Below are 17500 nucleotides of genomic sequence, written 5' to 3'. Positions count from 1 at the left end.
CAAACCCAAAAAAACCCAAACCAAAACCCCAGTCTTGTTAGGATACTCACTTAAAATAAAATGTACGTATCTCACTTCAAACACACATATCCCAGGTGATTGAGCTAATCAGTTTTCTATTCTGCAAGCAAAATGGTTTATTGTTTTTTTCCCTCCCCCTGCCAGCATCTTGGCATGCTAACAAAGTTTTTAAGGTATGGATCATGCCTCTCTGGAAAAAAACCATGAAAGCCTATTGACTCCTGTGTCAGTAATAAACAGCATGTAATGACTCCCAAACACACGGTACTTCAAATTTTATACAGCAAGGATGTTAAACTGTATTCTAACCTGAATCATATGTCACCTTATACAACTTTCCATACCTTTGTCTCACGACCCATCATATATTCAAAGAGCACTTTCCTCAAGTATTCAAACTCAGTAGGCTCCCCAAAGAGGGAAACATCAGTATGGTGAAGGTTTCCATCTGTGTAAACAAAAATAAGAGAATATTTAAACTGAGAGTCACTCATATCAATCTAAGTTTCACCAACGGCATAAAATTGAACCAACCCCAGATTGTGCACCTGAAATGGAGCAACAGCAGATGCGGAAAGGGGTCTGGGGGTGCTGCGATGCTCAACAGGAGCCAGTAGTGTGCCCTGGCAGCCAAGAGGGCAAACTGCATCCTGGGGTGCATCAGACACAGCATAACCAGCCGGTCAAAAGAGCTGATTATCCTGCTGTATTCAGCGCTGGTGCAGCCTCACCTCAAATATTGTGTGTGGTTCTGGGCCCCACAACTTGGAAAGAACATGAAGGTCCTTGAAGATGTTCCAAGGTGGGCACCAAAGCTGGTGAAGGGGCTGGCAGACATGTCCTTTAAGGAGCAACTGAAGACTCTGGGCTTGTCTAGTTTGGAGAGACGGAGGCTGAGGGGCGACCTCACTGCTCTCTCCAGCTTCCTGTGGAGGGGAAGCTGCTGATATCTTCGCCCTGGGATGCAGGGCCAGGGCACGGGGGAATGGCTCCAAGCTGTGACCATCAGGGGAGGTTCGAACCTGACATGAGGAAATACTTCTTTACCGAGCAGGTGCTCAAACCCCGGAAGAGGCTTCCTGTGGAGGTGGTCGATGTCCAACACCTGTCAGTTTTTAAGAAGCATTTGGACAATGCTCTTAATGCCATGCTTTAACTTTTGGTCAGACCTGAAGCGGGCAGGTGCTTGGACTAGATGGTGGTTGTAGGTCCCTTACAACTGAATCATACTGCTTCTATGCTATGCTTCTTCCTAATTCCTTTCCCTGTAAGTAAATGCTGAGAAAATCTCTGAAGCCATTTTTTCGCATCCCTGCAGGAGCAGAAGACACTGAATACCAAGAACCTGCCTCCCCTGGGACCCCCACCCGCACCGTCTCCTACCAAGGGCCCCGGGGACGTGCCTCAGCTCAGCCTGGGGCCTTCAGTCCCTGCCTGAGCCATCTTGTAGGTGCGCCCGTCTCTGCCCCTGTCTCCTGGATGGGCCTGGGACCTGCACTGCAGAGAGCCCCCTCTCCTGGATGGAGCCCTCAAACCTAGGTCAGAGTTTGTCATGCACAACTCCAGGCATAACACAGCATAACCTATCCTATCCTATTTCCTGCTCTCACCATGAGCTGTGTAACGATGAGAACGTTATTTGCCTGAAATGGCAGGGGCTTTTCAGCTCCAAAAACACTTTCAAGGACACATCACGCAAAGGTCGCAAGTGGAAACGGGATTTGATTTTATTTTGCTGAACCTTTTCAGAGCCAGCGCTCACAAGCATGAAGACAATGCGCATGTGCAGCCAGGAACAGGCTGACGCATTGTTCTGTTTAGAAAAAACATCCCTTGCAGTCTGGCAAACTCACGGAGCTGCAGAAAGGAGCAGCAGCAATACAGGCCAAGCAGTCCCTGTTTCCTGAAGAGTGAGAGCGCGAAGGAGGACGATCAAGACCGACCACACACAAAAGAAGAAGAAGAAGAGGAGGAGGTGGTGTGTGGTACCATTGGATACTTCCCAAAGTGTGGCGCTCAGCGATGACAAAAGAATAATTTTGCATTCCAAATCTTGCTTGCTTGCTTCTCAGCCAGTGATGTGTGAAAAGTGCCTGCCCTGCGCTTGGATTGCCCGCAGGGAGAGCTGCAAAGTGGCAGCTGCTGCTGGTGCAGCAAGGCTGGAGCCCTTCCAAAAACACCGGCTGTCTTGCAGAAGCAAGAACCCCTGGGGAAAGGGAGCCAAGGGAAGAGCAGAGCTCGCTCCCGCTGTGAAGCTGCACGGGGCAAGAGAGCCCCAGAGAGCCAGGGCCCAAGAGAGTGGCACCTTGGCGGTGCAAGAGCAGCAGGCAAGAAGACCCTAGCCAAAAGGGGCCAGAGGAGCCCCGCCAAGGGGTTGTGCTCAGTGCTACAGAGGACAAGAAGCAATCCCCGGGGGCCTCCCTTAGGGCCCGCCCTGGGGGTCTAGCAAGCTTCCTCCCCCCGGATGCGGGGCACGAGGGCCACCTTCGTGGAGCATGAGCAGCGGGCACCTGGCCAAAATGGCCCAAAGCAGGCCTGGCAAGGGGCCCGTGCTCAAAGCCGCGGAGGAAGGCAAAAAACCCCCGGGGACACTTGCTAGCCCACCGGGGGGAAAAAAAAAGCCTTCCTCCCCCCAGCTGCAGGGCACGAGAGGCCATCTTCGTGGTGCACGAGCAGCAGGCAGTGACCGAGCCAAAATGGAGCGCAGGAGCCCTGACAACAAGTGGTCCTGCTCAGTGCTGCAGAGGAAGGCAAAAAACCCCCGGGGACCAGTGCCAATCTGCCCCGGGGGAAAATTCCTTCCTGACCCCAGCGGCGCTGGCGATCGGCTATTCCCTGAGCATGTGAGCAAGACCGGCCTCCTCCTCCTCCCACAGGCAGGCTGGTCACGCCTCCCAGGAGAGAGATGCCCAAGCCCTGTTCTCCCTCAGCCTGGAGCCATCTCAGGGGCTTCCCAGAGTGGCCAAGAGCCCCCGGCCTGATCGACCTTGGGGGCAAGGTGTCCAGTGGGACACCAGCGGGTGCTCCAAAGCACCGGGACCCCTTGCAACCTCTCTGTATCATCCCATTTCTTACGGCTGCTGCCCCTGGCTCCACGGGGGATGAGGACGGCGAGCTCTGCAGTGCTCCTCAAGAAGGCATTCCCTTGTTCTGGCCATGGCTATCCAGTGGAAAAGGCCTGATAGCCTCGGGCACCTCCAGGGGTTGCTGGTGGTTCTCGTCTCCTGAGGGGCTTGCGTCTGTTCCCCTAAGGCTGAAGCAGGACTTCCATCCATCCATCCCTCCCTCCCTCCATCCGATGGTCTTTGAAGGTGGCCCCGCCAGGAGCTGGCCTTGCAGCAGAGAATGTCCATCCAGCAGGCTCGTCTAGCTTCCGTTCTTCCTCCGTCAGCCTCTGCCAAGGAATTCCAGTGGCTCCTCAAGAACTTTCGCATGCCTTCGAGCTGCCCGTGGGCCAGCTCTGGCAGCGGCACACGGGAGGTTGCCCCTTTTATACTGCCCCGGGGCATTGTGACTGCTGCGTTGCCGGGCGGTGGCATTGTGACATGGGGGTGATGAGGCCCCCCATGCACAGCCCCGCCCACCACAGCCCTGTCCTCTGCCCCTCCACCCAGCATCCTTTGGACAAAGGAAGGAAGGCAGGCCTTTGGGGTGCTGGCCCCGAGGCGGTCCCCATGCCCAGGAGGCCCAGGGGGCTGTCCCTGGCCTTGGTGGCCTTGCCCTGGGCACAGCTGCTGGGCATTCCTGGCAATTCATCTGTGCCCGCAGGCTATGTCAATAAAGAAGGGCCTTTGTACCGCAGGCATTTGCTTGGTCGTGGTGATGCTAGAGCTTAGAGAAAGGGCTTTGGTTCCCTCTGCATGAACTCTGCAGAGACACAGAGGGCGTGCATGATTTCCTCAGCATTCCTTCCCAATGCACCAAGGGACCTTTGCTACTACACTCTTTACGGTGAGGTCTTCTTCTGGGAAAGAAGGCCTGAATTGTTTTGTCTTCTTGACCATATTTTCCCTCGCGCTTCAATAGCTCTTCTCCTCCTTTGGCCTTCATCCTTGATACCTTTCTTGAAAGCCCTCTCAGCCTTTGTCTTCCTCCTTCCAGTCGTCGTCTTCCGGAGGCCTGCCATGCCCCTCATCAACTGCTTAGTCTTTGTCTGCCTTTGTCCCAGAACTGGGGAACTTGTCTTTCTCGAACCCGAGTAACGTGAAACGGCCGTAGTGGTACGGGTACAGGAGTGCTCAGCGGGGCTTTGCACGCTGCTTGCCTTTCTTGCCTGACACACCAGAATGCATTTGCCTGGATCACACTGGTGGTGGCTCCTAGTGCCCCTGTGACCTACTCATGCCTCCAGGAACATTGGCCTGCTCCAAGGTTTCCAAAGGGGAGCAGAAACTCATGGCGCTCCACCTGACGTCGTGTTAGCTCTTTCTACCCTGCAGTTCTTCAGGCAGGGTTTACTGATGTCGGGGATCTCTCTTCTGTCAGAGCTTCAGCTGGTCGGGAGGGTGGGGGCCATAGAAGCATACCATGAGACAGAGCCTTTTCTGCCTCGGGGATGCCATGGAATCCAGAATATGACGTGGACAAGGAAACCTACGTTTCTTGGGAGATGTTTTTCTGCAATCCAAATTCAAAAGACCTGACCATGAACATCACTCCTCCCTCCAGCTGATGACAGCCAAGCATGAAGGGTGGAGCCCGAGAGATGTGTTAGCCCAGCGGTAGCCTGCTGGAGTCCAGCTCCAGGCAGTCACGGCCAGCAGATCCAGCCCCGCACCGGCCCGCAGAGCACCAAATGGGCTGTCTGGGTGGGCTCCGAACATGAAGCTGGTGCTGTCAGTCCCGTCACTTCCCAAGTGGCTGGCTGCCTCCTACGGAAGCAAATAGCCCCAGCCGGCACAAAGCCAGCTTCCGTTGCGGAGGTTTCCTTGGCGAAAGTGCCAAAGCAGCCCAGGCGCTGCAAAAGCTACAGGAGAGGCAACCCTGGCGGGTCAGTACGACGCAGTTGGTGGCACTGCTGTCTGCGGGGATCTGCTCTAGTCCCCAGGAGCGTGACTAACAGTTGCTGATGATTTTTGAACTGACCTGTGCAGGCATTTAGTGAAGGGGAAGGTTGTTGCTGGGAATGCTGATATGGGTGAGGAGGTGGCTGGCCAGGCGGCCATGCGACACTAAAAGGCAACAGCCTCTCTTTACGAGGCCCTAAGCGCCCGTACGATAGCTGCCCAGGAGGACTGAAGCCTTTGCTGTTTAGATGCCCACCTGACTCCACCTGAGAATGTCAGTGTGATAACATTACTGATGATGCCATTCAGGTAGAAAGGAACTTGTTTTTTTTTTCTTTAATAAATGAAAGAAATTATGAAAAACAATCTTCTAGCAGACATATGGTCATTAGTTTGCAAAACTGGGGCAATGAGTGCAGAAAGCTAAAAAAGCCAACCTGCTGAAACACAAGAGCCTGGCAACAACCGTACTCCCTCAGAGAAAAGGTCCGTCTGGCCCAAGACTCTGTCTCCAGCGTGGGCAACCATCGATGTCTACAGGAGAGCATCTGAGCAGTGCAGGTCTCCTCCTGTCAGGGTCCTGGGGGTGCTCATGGGCTTCAATGGCTGGGACTGGCCTCCCCTGGGACCCCCACCCGCACCGTCTCCTACCAAGGGCCCCGGGGACGTGCCTCAGCTCAGCCTGGGGCCTTCAGTCCCTGCCTGAGCCATCTTGTAGGTGCGCCCGTCTCTGCCCCTGTCTCCTGGATGGGCCTGGGACCTGCACTGCAGAGAGCCCCCTCTCCTGGATGGAGCCCTCAAACCTAGGTCAGAGTTTGTCATGCACAACTCCAGGCATAACACAGCATAACCTATCCTATCCTATTTCCTGCTCTCACCATGAGCTGTGTAACGATGAGAACGTTATTTGCCTGAAATGGCAGGGGCTTTTCAGCTCCAAAAACACTTTCAAGGACACATCACGCAAAGGTCGCAAGTGGAAACGGGATTTGATTTTATTTTGCTGAACCTTTTCAGAGCCAGCGCTCACAAGCATGAAGACAATGCGCATGTGCAGCCAGGAACAGGCTGACGCATTGTTCTGTTTAGAAAAAACATCCCTTGCAGTCTGGCAAACTCACGGAGCTGCAGAAAGGAGCAGCAGGAATACAGGCCAAGCAGTCCCTGTTTCCTGAAGAGTGAGAGCGCGAAGGAGGACGATCAAGACCGACCACACACAAAAGAAGAAGAAGAAAAGGAGGAGGTGGTGTGTGGTACCATTGGATACTTCCCAAAGTGTGGCGCTCAGCGATGACAAAAGAATAATTTTGCATTCCAAATCTTGCTTGCTTGCTTCTCAGCCAGTGATGTGTGAAAAGTGCCTGCCCTGCGCTTGGATTGCCCGCAGGGAGAGCTGCAAAGTGGCAGCTGCTGCTGGTGCAGCAAGGCTGGAGGCCTTCCAAAAACACCGGCTGTCTTGCAGAAGCAAGAACCCCTGGGGAAAGGGAGCCAAGGGAAGAGCAGAGCTCGCTCCCGCTGTGAAGCTGCACGGGGCAAGAGAGCCCCAGAGAGCCAGGGCCCAAGAGAGTGGCACCTTGGCGGTGCAAGAGCAGCAGGCAAGAAGACCCTAGCCAAAAGGGGCCAGAGGAGCCCCGCCAAGGGGTTGTGCTCAGTGCTACAGAGGACAAGAAGCAATCCCCGGGGGCCTCCCTTGGGGCCCGCCCTGGGGGTCTAGCAAGCTTCCTCCCCCCGGATGCGGGGCACGAGGGCCACCTTCGTGGAGCATGAGCAGCGGGCACCTGGCCAAAATGGCCCAAAGCAGGCCTGGCAAGGGGCCCGTGCTCAAAGCCGCGGAGGAAGGCAAAAAACCCCCGGGGACACTTGCTAGCCCACCGGGGGGAAAAAAAAGCCTTCCTCCCCCCAGCTGCAGGGCACGAGAGGCCATCTTCGTGGTGCACGAGCAGCAGGCAGTGACCGAGCCAAAATGGAGCGCAGGAGCCCTGACAACAAGTGGTCCTGCTCAGTGCTGCAGAGGAAGGCAAAAAACCCCCGGGGACCAGTGCCAATCTGCCCCGGGGGAAAATTCCTTCCTGACCCCAGCGGCGCTGGCGATCGGCTATTCCCTGAGCATGTGAGCAAGACCGGCCTCCTCCTCCTCCCACAGGCAGGCTGGTCACGCCTCCCAGGAGAGAGATGCCCAAGCCCTGTTCTCCCTCAGCCTGGAGCCATCTCAGGGGCTTCCCAGAGTGGCCAAGAGCCCCCGGCCTGATCGACCTTGGGGGCAAGGTGTCCAGTGGGACACCAGCGGGTGCTCCAAAGCACCCGGGACCCCTTGCAACCTCTCTGTATCATCCCATTTCTTACGGCTGCTGCCCCTGGCTCCACGGGGGATGAGGACGGCGAGCTCTGCAGTGCTCCTCAAGAAGGCATTCCCTTGTTCTGGCCATGGCTATCCAGTGGAAAAGGCCTGATAGCCTCGGGCACCTCCAGGGGTTGCTGGTGGTTCTCGTCTCCTGAGGGGCTTGCGTCTGTTCCCCTAAGGCTGAAGCAGGACTTCCATCCATCCATCCCTCCCTCCCTCCATCCGATGGTCTTTGAAGGTGGCCCCGCCAGGAGCTGGCCTTGCAGCAGAGAATGTCCATCCAGCAGGCTCGTCTAGCTTCCGTTCTTCCTCCGTCAGCCTCTGCCAAGGAATTCCAGTGGCTCCTCAAGAACTTTCGCATGCCTTCGAGCTGCCCGTGGGCCAGCTCTGGCAGCGGCACACGGGAGGTTGCCCCTTTTATACTGCCCCGGGGCATTGTGACTGCTGCGTTGCCGGGCGGTGGCATTGTGACATGGGGGTGATGAGGCCCCCCATGCACAGCCCCGCCCACCACAGCCCTGTCCTCTGCCCCTCCACCCAGCATCCTTTGGACAAAGGAAGGAAGGCAGGCCTTTGGGGTGCTGGCCCCGAGGCGGTCCCCATGCCCAGGAGGCCCAGGGGGCTGTCCCTGGCCTTGGTGGCCTTGCCCTGGGCACAGCTGCTGGGCATTCCTGGCAATTCATCTGTGCCCGCAGGCTATGTCAATAAAGAAGGGCCTTTGTACCGCAGGCATTTGCTTGGTCGTGGTGATGCTAGAGCTTAGAGAAAGGGCTTTGGTTCCCTCTGCATGAACTCTGCAGAGACACAGAGGGCGTGCATGATTTCCTCAGCATTCCTTCCCAATGCACCAAGGGACCTTTGCTACTACACTCTTTACGGTGAGGTCTTCTTCTGGGAAAGAAGGCCTGAATTGTTTTGTCTTCTTGACCATATTTTCCCTCGCGCTTCAATAGCTCTTCTCCTCCTTTGGCCTTCATCCTTGATACCTTTCTTGAAAGCCCTCTCAGCCTTTGTCTTCCTCCTTCCAGTCGTCGTCTTCCGGAGGCCTGCCATGCCCCTCATCAACTGCTTAGTCTTTGTCTGCCTTTGTCCCAGAACTGGGGAACTTGTCTTTCTCGAACCCGAGTAACGTGAAACGGCCGTAGTGGTACGGGTACAGGAGTGCTCAGCGGGGCTTTGCACGCTGCTTGCCTTTCTTGCCTGACACACCAGAATGCATTTGCCTGGATCACACTGGTGGTGGCTCCTAGTGCCCCTGTGACCTACTCATGCCTCCAGGAACATTGGCCTGCTCCAAGGTTTCCAAAGGGGAGCAGAAACTCATGGCGCTCCACCTGACGTCGTGTTAGCTCTTTCTACCCTGCAGTTCTTCAGGCAGGGTTTACTGATGTCGGGGATCTCTCTTCTGTCAGAGCTTCAGCTGGTCGGGAGGGTGGGGGCCATAGAAGCATACCATGAGACAGAGCCTTTTCTGCCTCGGGGATGCCATGGAATCCAGAATATGACGTGGACAAGGAAACCTACGTTTCTTGGGAGATGTTTTTCTGCAATCCAAATTCAAAAGACCTGACCATGAACATCACTCCTCCCTCCAGCTGATGACAGCCAAGCATGAAGGGTGGAGCCCGAGAGATGTGTTAGCCCAGCGGTAGCCTGCTGGAGTCCAGCTCCAGGCAGTCACGGCCAGCAGATCCAGCCCCGCACCGGCCCGCAGAGCACCAAATGGGCTGTCTGGGTGGGCTCCGAACATGAAGCTGGTGCTGTCAGTCCCGTCACTTCCCAAGTGGCTGGCTGCCTCCTACGGAAGCAAATAGCCCCAGCCGGCACAAAGCCAGCTTCCGTTGCGGAGGTTTCCTTGGCGAAAGTGCCAAAGCAGCCCAGGCGCTGCAAAAGCTACAGGAGAGGCAACCCTGGCGGGTCAGTACGACGCAGTTGGTGGCACTGCTGTCTGCGGGGATCTGCTCTAGTCCCCAGGAGCGTGACTAACAGTTGCTGATGATTTTTGAACTGACCTGTGCAGGCATTTAGTGAAGGGGAAGGTTGTTGCTGGGAATGCTGATATGGGTGAGGAGGTGGCTGGCCAGGCGGCCATGCGACACTAAAAGGCAACAGCCTCTCTTTACGAGGCCCTAAGCGCCCGTACGATAGCTGCCCAGGAGGACTGAAGCCTTTGCTGTTTAGATGCCCACCTGACTCCACCTGAGAATGTCAGTGTGATAACATTACTGATGATGCCATTCAGGTAGAAAGGAACTTGTTTTTTTTTTCTTTAATAAATGAAAGAAATTATGAAAAACAATCTTCTAGCAGACATATGGTCATTAGTTTGCAAAACTGGGGCAATGAGTGCAGAAAGCTAAAAAAGCCAACCTGCTGAAACACAAGAGCCTGGCAACAACCGTACTCCCTCAGAGAAAAGGTCCGTCTGGCCCAAGACTCTGTCTCCAGCGTGGGCAACCATCGATGTCTACAGGAGAGCATCTGAGCAGTGCAGGTCTCCTCCTGTCAGGGTCCTGGGGGTGCTCATGGGCTTCAATGGCTGGGACTGGCCTCCCCTGGGACCCCCACCCGCACCGTCTCCTACCAAGGGCCCCGGGGACGTGCCTCAGCTCAGCCTGGGGCCTTCAGTCCCTGCCTGAGCCATCTTGTAGGTGCGCCCGTCTCTGCCCCTGTCTCCTGGATGGGCCTGGGACCTGCACTGCAGAGAGCCCCCTCTCCTGGATGGAGCCCTCAAACCTAGGTCAGAGTTTGTCATGCACAACTCCAGGCATAACACAGCATAACCTATCCTATCCTATTTCCTGCTCTCACCATGAGCTGTGTAACGATGAGAACGTTATTTGCCTGAAATGGCAGGGGCTTTTCAGCTCCAAAAACACTTTCAAGGACACATCACGCAAAGGTCGCAAGTGGAAACGGGATTTGATTTTATTTTGCTGAACCTTTTCAGAGCCAGCGCTCACAAGCATGAAGACAATGCGCATGTGCAGCCAGGAACAGGCTGACGCATTGTTCTGTTTAGAAAAAACATCCCTTGCAGTCTGGCAAACTCACGGAGCTGCAGAAAGGAGCAGCAGGAATACAGGCCAAGCAGTCCCTGTTTCCTGAAGAGTGAGAGCGCGAAGGAGGACGATCAAGACCGACCACACACAAAAGAAGAAGAAGAAAAGGAGGAGGTGGTGTGTGGTACCATTGGATACTTCCCAAAGTGTGGCGCTCAGCGATGACAAAAGAATAATTTTGCATTCCAAATCTTGCTTGCTTGCTTCTCAGCCAGTGATGTGTGAAAAGTGCCTGCCCTGCGCTTGGATTGCCCGCAGGGAGAGCTGCAAAGTGGCAGCTGCTGCTGGTGCAGCAAGGCTGGAGGCCTTCCAAAAACACCGGCTGTCTTGCAGAAGCAAGAACCCCTGGGGAAAGGGAGCCAAGGGAAGAGCAGAGCTCGCTCCCGCTGTGAAGCTGCACGGGGCAAGAGAGCCCCAGAGAGCCAGGGCCCAAGAGAGTGGCACCTTGGCGGTGCAAGAGCAGCAGGCAAGAAGACCCTAGCCAAAAGGGGCCAGAGGAGCCCCGCCAAGGGGTTGTGCTCAGTGCTACAGAGGACAAGAAGCAATCCCCGGGGGCCTCCCTTGGGGCCCGCCCTGGGGGTCTAGCAAGCTTCCTCCCCCCGGATGCGGGGCACGAGGGCCACCTTCGTGGAGCATGAGCAGCGGGCACCTGGCCAAAATGGCCCAAAGCAGGCCTGGCAAGGGGCCCGTGCTCAAAGCCGCGGAGGAAGGCAAAAAACCCCCGGGGACACTTGCTAGCCCACCGGGGGGAAAAAAAAGCCTTCCTCCCCCCAGCTGCAGGGCACGAGAGGCCATCTTCGTGGTGCACGAGCAGCAGGCAGTGACCGAGCCAAAATGGAGCGCAGGAGCCCTGACAACAAGTGGTCCTGCTCAGTGCTGCAGAGGAAGGCAAAAAACCCCCGGGGACCAGTGCCAATCTGCCCCGGGGGAAAATTCCTTCCTGACCCCAGCGGCGCTGGCGATCGGCTATTCCCTGAGCATGTGAGCAAGACCGGCCTCCTCCTCCTCCCACAGGCAGGCTGGTCACGCCTCCCAGGAGAGAGATGCCCAAGCCCTGTTCTCCCTCAGCCTGGAGCCATCTCAGGGGCTTCCCAGAGTGGCCAAGAGCCCCCGGCCTGATCGACCTTGGGGGCAAGGTGTCCAGTGGGACACCAGCGGGTGCTCCAAAGCACCCGGGACCCCTTGCAACCTCTCTGTATCATCCCATTTCTTACGGCTGCTGCCCCTGGCTCCACGGGGGATGAGGACGGCGAGCTCTGCAGTGCTCCTCAAGAAGGCATTCCCTTGTTCTGGCCATGGCTATCCAGTGGAAAAGGCCTGATAGCCTCGGGCACCTCCAGGGGTTGCTGGTGGTTCTCGTCTCCTGAGGGGCTTGCGTCTGTTCCCCTAAGGCTGAAGCAGGACTTCCATCCATCCATCCCTCCCTCCCTCCATCCGATGGTCTTTGAAGGTGGCCCCGCCAGGAGCTGGCCTTGCAGCAGAGAATGTCCATCCAGCAGGCTCGTCTAGCTTCCGTTCTTCCTCCGTCAGCCTCTGCCAAGGAATTCCAGTGGCTCCTCAAGAACTTTCGCATGCCTTCGAGCTGCCCGTGGGCCAGCTCTGGCAGCGGCACACGGGAGGTTGCCCCTTTTATACTGCCCCGGGGCATTGTGACTGCTGCGTTGCCGGGCGGTGGCATTGTGACATGGGGGTGATGAGGCCCCCCATGCACAGCCCCGCCCACCACAGCCCTGTCCTCTGCCCCTCCACCCAGCATCCTTTGGACAAAGGAAGGAAGGCAGGCCTTTGGGGTGCTGGCCCCGAGGCGGTCCCCATGCCCAGGAGGCCCAGGGGGCTGTCCCTGGCCTTGGTGGCCTTGCCCTGGGCACAGCTGCTGGGCATTCCTGGCAATTCATCTGTGCCCGCAGGCTATGTCAATAAAGAAGGGCCTTTGTACCGCAGGCATTTGCTTGGTCGTGGTGATGCTAGAGCTTAGAGAAAGGGCTTTGGTTCCCTCTGCATGAACTCTGCAGAGACACAGAGGGCGTGCATGATTTCCTCAGCATTCCTTCCCAATGCACCAAGGGACCTTTGCTACTACACTCTTTACGGTGAGGTCTTCTTCTGGGAAAGAAGGCCTGAATTGTTTTGTCTTCTTGACCATATTTTCCCTCGCGCTTCAATAGCTCTTCTCCTCCTTTGGCCTTCATCCTTGATACCTTTCTTGAAAGCCCTCTCAGCCTTTGTCTTCCTCCTTCCAGTCGTCGTCTTCCGGAGGCCTGCCATGCCCCTCATCAACTGCTTAGTCTTTGTCTGCCTTTGTCCCAGAACTGGGGAACTTGTCTTTCTCGAACCCGAGTAACGTGAAACGGCCGTAGTGGTACGGGTACAGGAGTGCTCAGCGGGGCTTTGCACGCTGCTTGCCTTTCTTGCCTGACACACCAGAATGCATTTGCCTGGATCACACTGGTGGTGGCTCCTAGTGCCCCTGTGACCTACTCATGCCTCCAGGAACATTGGCCTGCTCCAAGGTTTCCAAAGGGGAGCAGAAACTCATGGCGCTCCACCTGACGTCGTGTTAGCTCTTTCTACCCTGCAGTTCTTCAGGCAGGGTTTACTGATGTCGGGGATCTCTCTTCTGTCAGAGCTTCAGCTGGTCGGGAGGGTGGGGGCCATAGAAGCATACCATGAGACAGAGCCTTTTCTGCCTCGGGGATGCCATGGAATCCAGAATATGACGTGGACAAGGAAACCTACGTTTCTTGGGAGATGTTTTTCTGCAATCCAAATTCAAAAGACCTGACCATGAACATCACTCCTCCCTCCAGCTGATGACAGCCAAGCATGAAGGGTGGAGCCCGAGAGATGTGTTAGCCCAGCGGTAGCCTGCTGGAGTCCAGCTCCAGGCAGTCACGGCCAGCAGATCCAGCCCCGCACCGGCCCGCAGAGCACCAAATGGGCTGTCTGGGTGGGCTCCGAACATGAAGCTGGTGCTGTCAGTCCCGTCACTTCCCAAGTGGCTGGCTGCCTCCTACGGAAGCAAATAGCCCCAGCCGGCACAAAGCCAGCTTCCGTTGCGGAGGTTTCCTTGGCGAAAGTGCCAAAGCAGCCCAGGCGCTGCAAAAGCTACAGGAGAGGCAACCCTGGCGGGTCAGTACGACGCAGTTGGTGGCACTGCTGTCTGCGGGGATCTGCTCTAGTCCCCAGGAGCGTGACTAACAGTTGCTGATGATTTTTGAACTGACCTGTGCAGGCATTTAGTGAAGGGGAAGGTTGTTGCTGGGAATGCTGATATGGGTGAGGAGGTGGCTGGCCAGGCGGCCATGCGACACTAAAAGGCAACAGCCTCTCTTTACGAGGCCCTAAGCGCCCGTACGATAGCTGCCCAGGAGGACTGAAGCCTTTGCTGTTTAGATGCCCACCTGACTCCACCTGAGAATGTCAGTGTGATAACATTACTGATGATGCCATTCAGGTAGAAAGGAACTTGTTTTTTTTTTCTTTAATAAATGAAAGAAATTATGAAAAACAATCTTCTAGCAGACATATGGTCATTAGTTTGCAAAACTGGGGCAATGAGTGCAGAAAGCTAAAAAAGCCAACCTGCTGAAACACAAGAGCCTGGCAACAACCGTACTCCCTCAGAGAAAAGGTCCGTCTGGCCCAAGACTCTGTCTCCAGCGTGGGCAACCATCGATGTCTACAGGAGAGCATCTGAGCAGTGCAGGTCTCCTCCTGTCAGGGTCCTGGGGGTGCTCATGGGCTTCAATGGCTGGGACTGGCCTCCCCTGGGACCCCCACCCGCACCGTCTCCTACCAAGGGCCCCGGGGACGTGCCTCAGCTCAGCCTGGGGCCTTCAGTCCCTGCCTGAGCCATCTTGTAGGTGCGCCCGTCTCTGCCCCTGTCTCCTGGATGGGCCTGGGACCTGCACTGCAGAGAGCCCCCTCTCCTGGATGGAGCCCTCAAACCTAGGTCAGAGTTTGTCATGCACAACTCCAGGCATAACACAGCATAACCTATCCTATCCTATTTCCTGCTCTCACCATGAGCTGTGTAACGATGAGAACGTTATTTGCCTGAAATGGCAGGGGCTTTTCAGCTCCAAAAACACTTTCAAGGACACATCACGCAAAGGTCGCAAGTGGAAACGGGATTTGATTTTATTTTGCTGAACCTTTTCAGAGCCAGCGCTCACAAGCATGAAGACAATGCGCATGTGCAGCCAGGAACAGGCTGACGCATTGTTCTGTTTAGAAAAAACATCCCTTGCAGTCTGGCAAACTCACGGAGCTGCAGAAAGGAGCAGCAGGAATACAGGCCAAGCAGTCCCTGTTTCCTGAAGAGTGAGAGCGCGAAGGAGGACGATCAAGACCGACCACACACAAAAGAAGAAGAAGAAAAGGAGGAGGTGGTGTGTGGTACCATTGGATACTTCCCAAAGTGTGGCGCTCAGCGATGACAAAAGAATAATTTTGCATTCCAAATCTTGCTTGCTTGCTTCTCAGCCAGTGATGTGTGAAAAGTGCCTGCCCTGCGCTTGGATTGCCCGCAGGGAGAGCTGCAAAGTGGCAGCTGCTGCTGGTGCAGCAAGGCTGGAGGCCTTCCAAAAACACCGGCTGTCTTGCAGAAGCAAGAACCCCTGGGGAAAGGGAGCCAAGGGAAGAGCAGAGCTCGCTCCCGCTGTGAAGCTGCACGGGGCAAGAGAGCCCCAGAGAGCCAGGGCCCAAGAGAGTGGCACCTTGGCGGTGCAAGAGCAGCAGGCAAGAAGACCCTAGCCAAAAGGGGCCAGAGGAGCCCCGCCAAGGGGTTGTGCTCAGTGCTACAGAGGACAAGAAGCAATCCCCGGGGGCCTCCCTTGGGGCCCGCCCTGGGGGTCTAGCAAGCTTCCTCCCCCCGGATGCGGGGCACGAGGGCCACCTTCGTGGAGCATGAGCAGCGGGCACCTGGCCAAAATGGCCCAAAGCAGGCCTGGCAAGGGGCCCGTGCTCAAAGCCGCGGAGGAAGGCAAAAAACCCCCGGGGACACTTGCTAGCCCACCGGGGGGAAAAAAAAGCCTTCCTCCCCCCAGCTGCAGGGCACGAGAGGCCATCTTCGTGGTGCACGAGCAGCAGGCAGTGACCGAGCCAAAATGGAGCGCAGGAGCCCTGACAACAAGTGGTCCTGCTCAGTGCTGCAGAGGAAGGCAAAAAACCCCCGGGGACCAGTGCCAATCTGCCCCGGGGGAAAATTCCTTCCTGACCCCAGCGGCGCTGGCGATCGGCTATTCCCTGAGCATGTGAGCAAGACCGGCCTCCTCCTCCTCCCACAGGCAGGCTGGTCACGCCTCCCAGGAGAGAGATGCCCAAGCCCTGTTCTCCCTCAGCCTGGAGCCATCTCAGGGGCTTCCCAGAGTGGCCAAGAGCCCCCGGCCTGATCGACCTTGGGGGCAAGGTGTCCAGTGGGACACCAGCGGGTGCTCCAAAGCACCCGGGACCCCTTGCAACCTCTCTGTATCATCCCATTTCTTACGGCTGCTGCCCCTGGCTCCACGGGGGATGAGGACGGCGAGCTCTGCAGTGCTCCTCAAGAAGGCATTCCCTTGTTCTGGCCATGGCTATCCAGTGGAAAAGGCCTGATAGCCTCGGGCACCTCCAGGGGTTGCTGGTGGTTCTCGTCTCCTGAGGGGCTTGCGTCTGTTCCCCTAAGGCTGAAGCAGGACTTCCATCCATCCATCCCTCCCTCCCTCCATCCGATGGTCTTTGAAGGTGGCCCCGCCAGGAGCTGGCCTTGCAGCAGAGAATGTCCATCCAGCAGGCTCGTCTAGCTTCCGTTCTTCCTCCGTCAGCCTCTGCCAAGGAATTCCAGTGGCTCCTCAAGAACTTTCGCATGCCTTCGAGCTGCCCGTGGGCCAGCTCTGGCAGCGGCACACGGGAGGTTGCCCCTTTTATACTGCCCCGGGGCATTGTGACTGCTGCGTTGCCGGGCGGTGGCATTGTGACATGGGGGTGATGAGGCCCCCCATGCACAGCCCCGCCCACCACAGCCCTGTCCTCTGCCCCTCCACCCAGCATCCTTTGGACAAAGGAAGGAAGGCAGGCCTTTGGGGTGCTGGCCCCGAGGCGGTCCCCATGCCCAGGAGGCCCAGGGGGCTGTCCCTGGCCTTGGTGGCCTTGCCCTGGGCACAGCTGCTGGGCATTCCTGGCAATTCATCTGTGCCCGCAGGCTATGTCAATAAAGAAGGGCCTTTGTACCGCAGGCATTTGCTTGGTCGTGGTGATGCTAGAGCTTAGAGAAAGGGCTTTGGTTCCCTCTGCATGAACTCTGCAGAGACACAGAGGGCGTGCATGATTTCCTCAGCATTCCTTCCCAATGCACCAAGGGACCTTTGCTACTACACTCTTTACGGTGAGGTCTTCTTCTGGGAAAGAAGGCCTGAATTGTTTTGTCTTCTTGACCATATTTTCCCTCGCGCTTCAATAGCTCTTCTCCTCCTTTGGCCTTCATCCTTGATACCTTTCTTGAAAGCCCTCTCAGCCTTTGTCTTCCTCCTTCCAGTCGTCGTCTTCCGGAGGCCTGCCATGCCCCTCATCAACTGCTTAGTCTTTGTCTGCCTTTGTCCCAGAACTGGGGAACTTGTCTTTCTCGAACCCGAGTAACGTGAAACGGCCGTAGTGGTACGGGTACAGGAGTGCTCAGCGGGGCTTTGCACGCTGCTTGCCTTTCTTGCCTGACACACCAGAATGCATTTGCCTGGATCACACTGGTGGTGGCTCCTAGTGCCCCTGTGACCTACTCATGCCTCCAGGAACATTGGCCTGCTCCAAGGTTTCCAAAGGGGAGCAGAAACTCATGGCGCTCCACCTGACGTCGTGTTAGCTCTTTCTACCCTGCAGTTCTTCAGGCAGGGTTTACTGATGTCGGGGATCTCTCTTCTGTCAGAGCTTCAGCTGGTCGGGAGGGTGGGGGCCATAGAAGCATACCATGAGACAGAGCCTTTTCTGCCTCGGGGATGCCATGGAATCCAGAATATGACGTGGACAAGGAAACCTACGTTTCTTGGGAGATGTTTTTCTGCAATCCAAATTCAAAAGACCTGACCATGAACATCACT

At 56.4% G+C, this 17500-nt stretch overlaps 1 protein-coding gene across 7 annotated transcripts in view; it reads right to left on the bottom strand.

Annotated features, from left to right (window-relative positions):
- Nucleotides 1-215: 215 nt before the first annotated feature.
- GOLGA4 (golgin A4) overlaps nucleotides 216-17500 on the bottom strand; it is a 97196-nt gene continuing 79911 nt past the window's right edge. For 4 of the 7 annotated variants that reach the window (XM_054815194.1, XM_054815195.1, XM_054815198.1 and 1 more), the window contains one exon: nucleotides 216-469. In XM_054815194.1, coding sequence (XP_054671169.1) covers nucleotides 348-469 — 122 coding nt within the window. In that variant the 3' untranslated portion in view covers nucleotides 216-347. The remainder of the gene's footprint in view (nucleotides 470-17500) is intronic. The other 3 variants (XM_054815196.1, XM_054815199.1, XM_054815200.1) reach the window with 1 other exon arrangement.

The sequence above is a fragment of the Grus americana genome, chromosome 2 (assembly GCF_028858705.1).
Source record: "Grus americana isolate bGruAme1 chromosome 2, bGruAme1.mat, whole genome shotgun sequence".
Taxonomy (NCBI): domain Eukaryota; kingdom Metazoa; phylum Chordata; class Aves; order Gruiformes; family Gruidae; genus Grus; species Grus americana.
The sequence above is the reverse complement of the archived record's forward strand: the minus strand, read 5'-3'. Positions and strand labels throughout refer to the sequence as shown.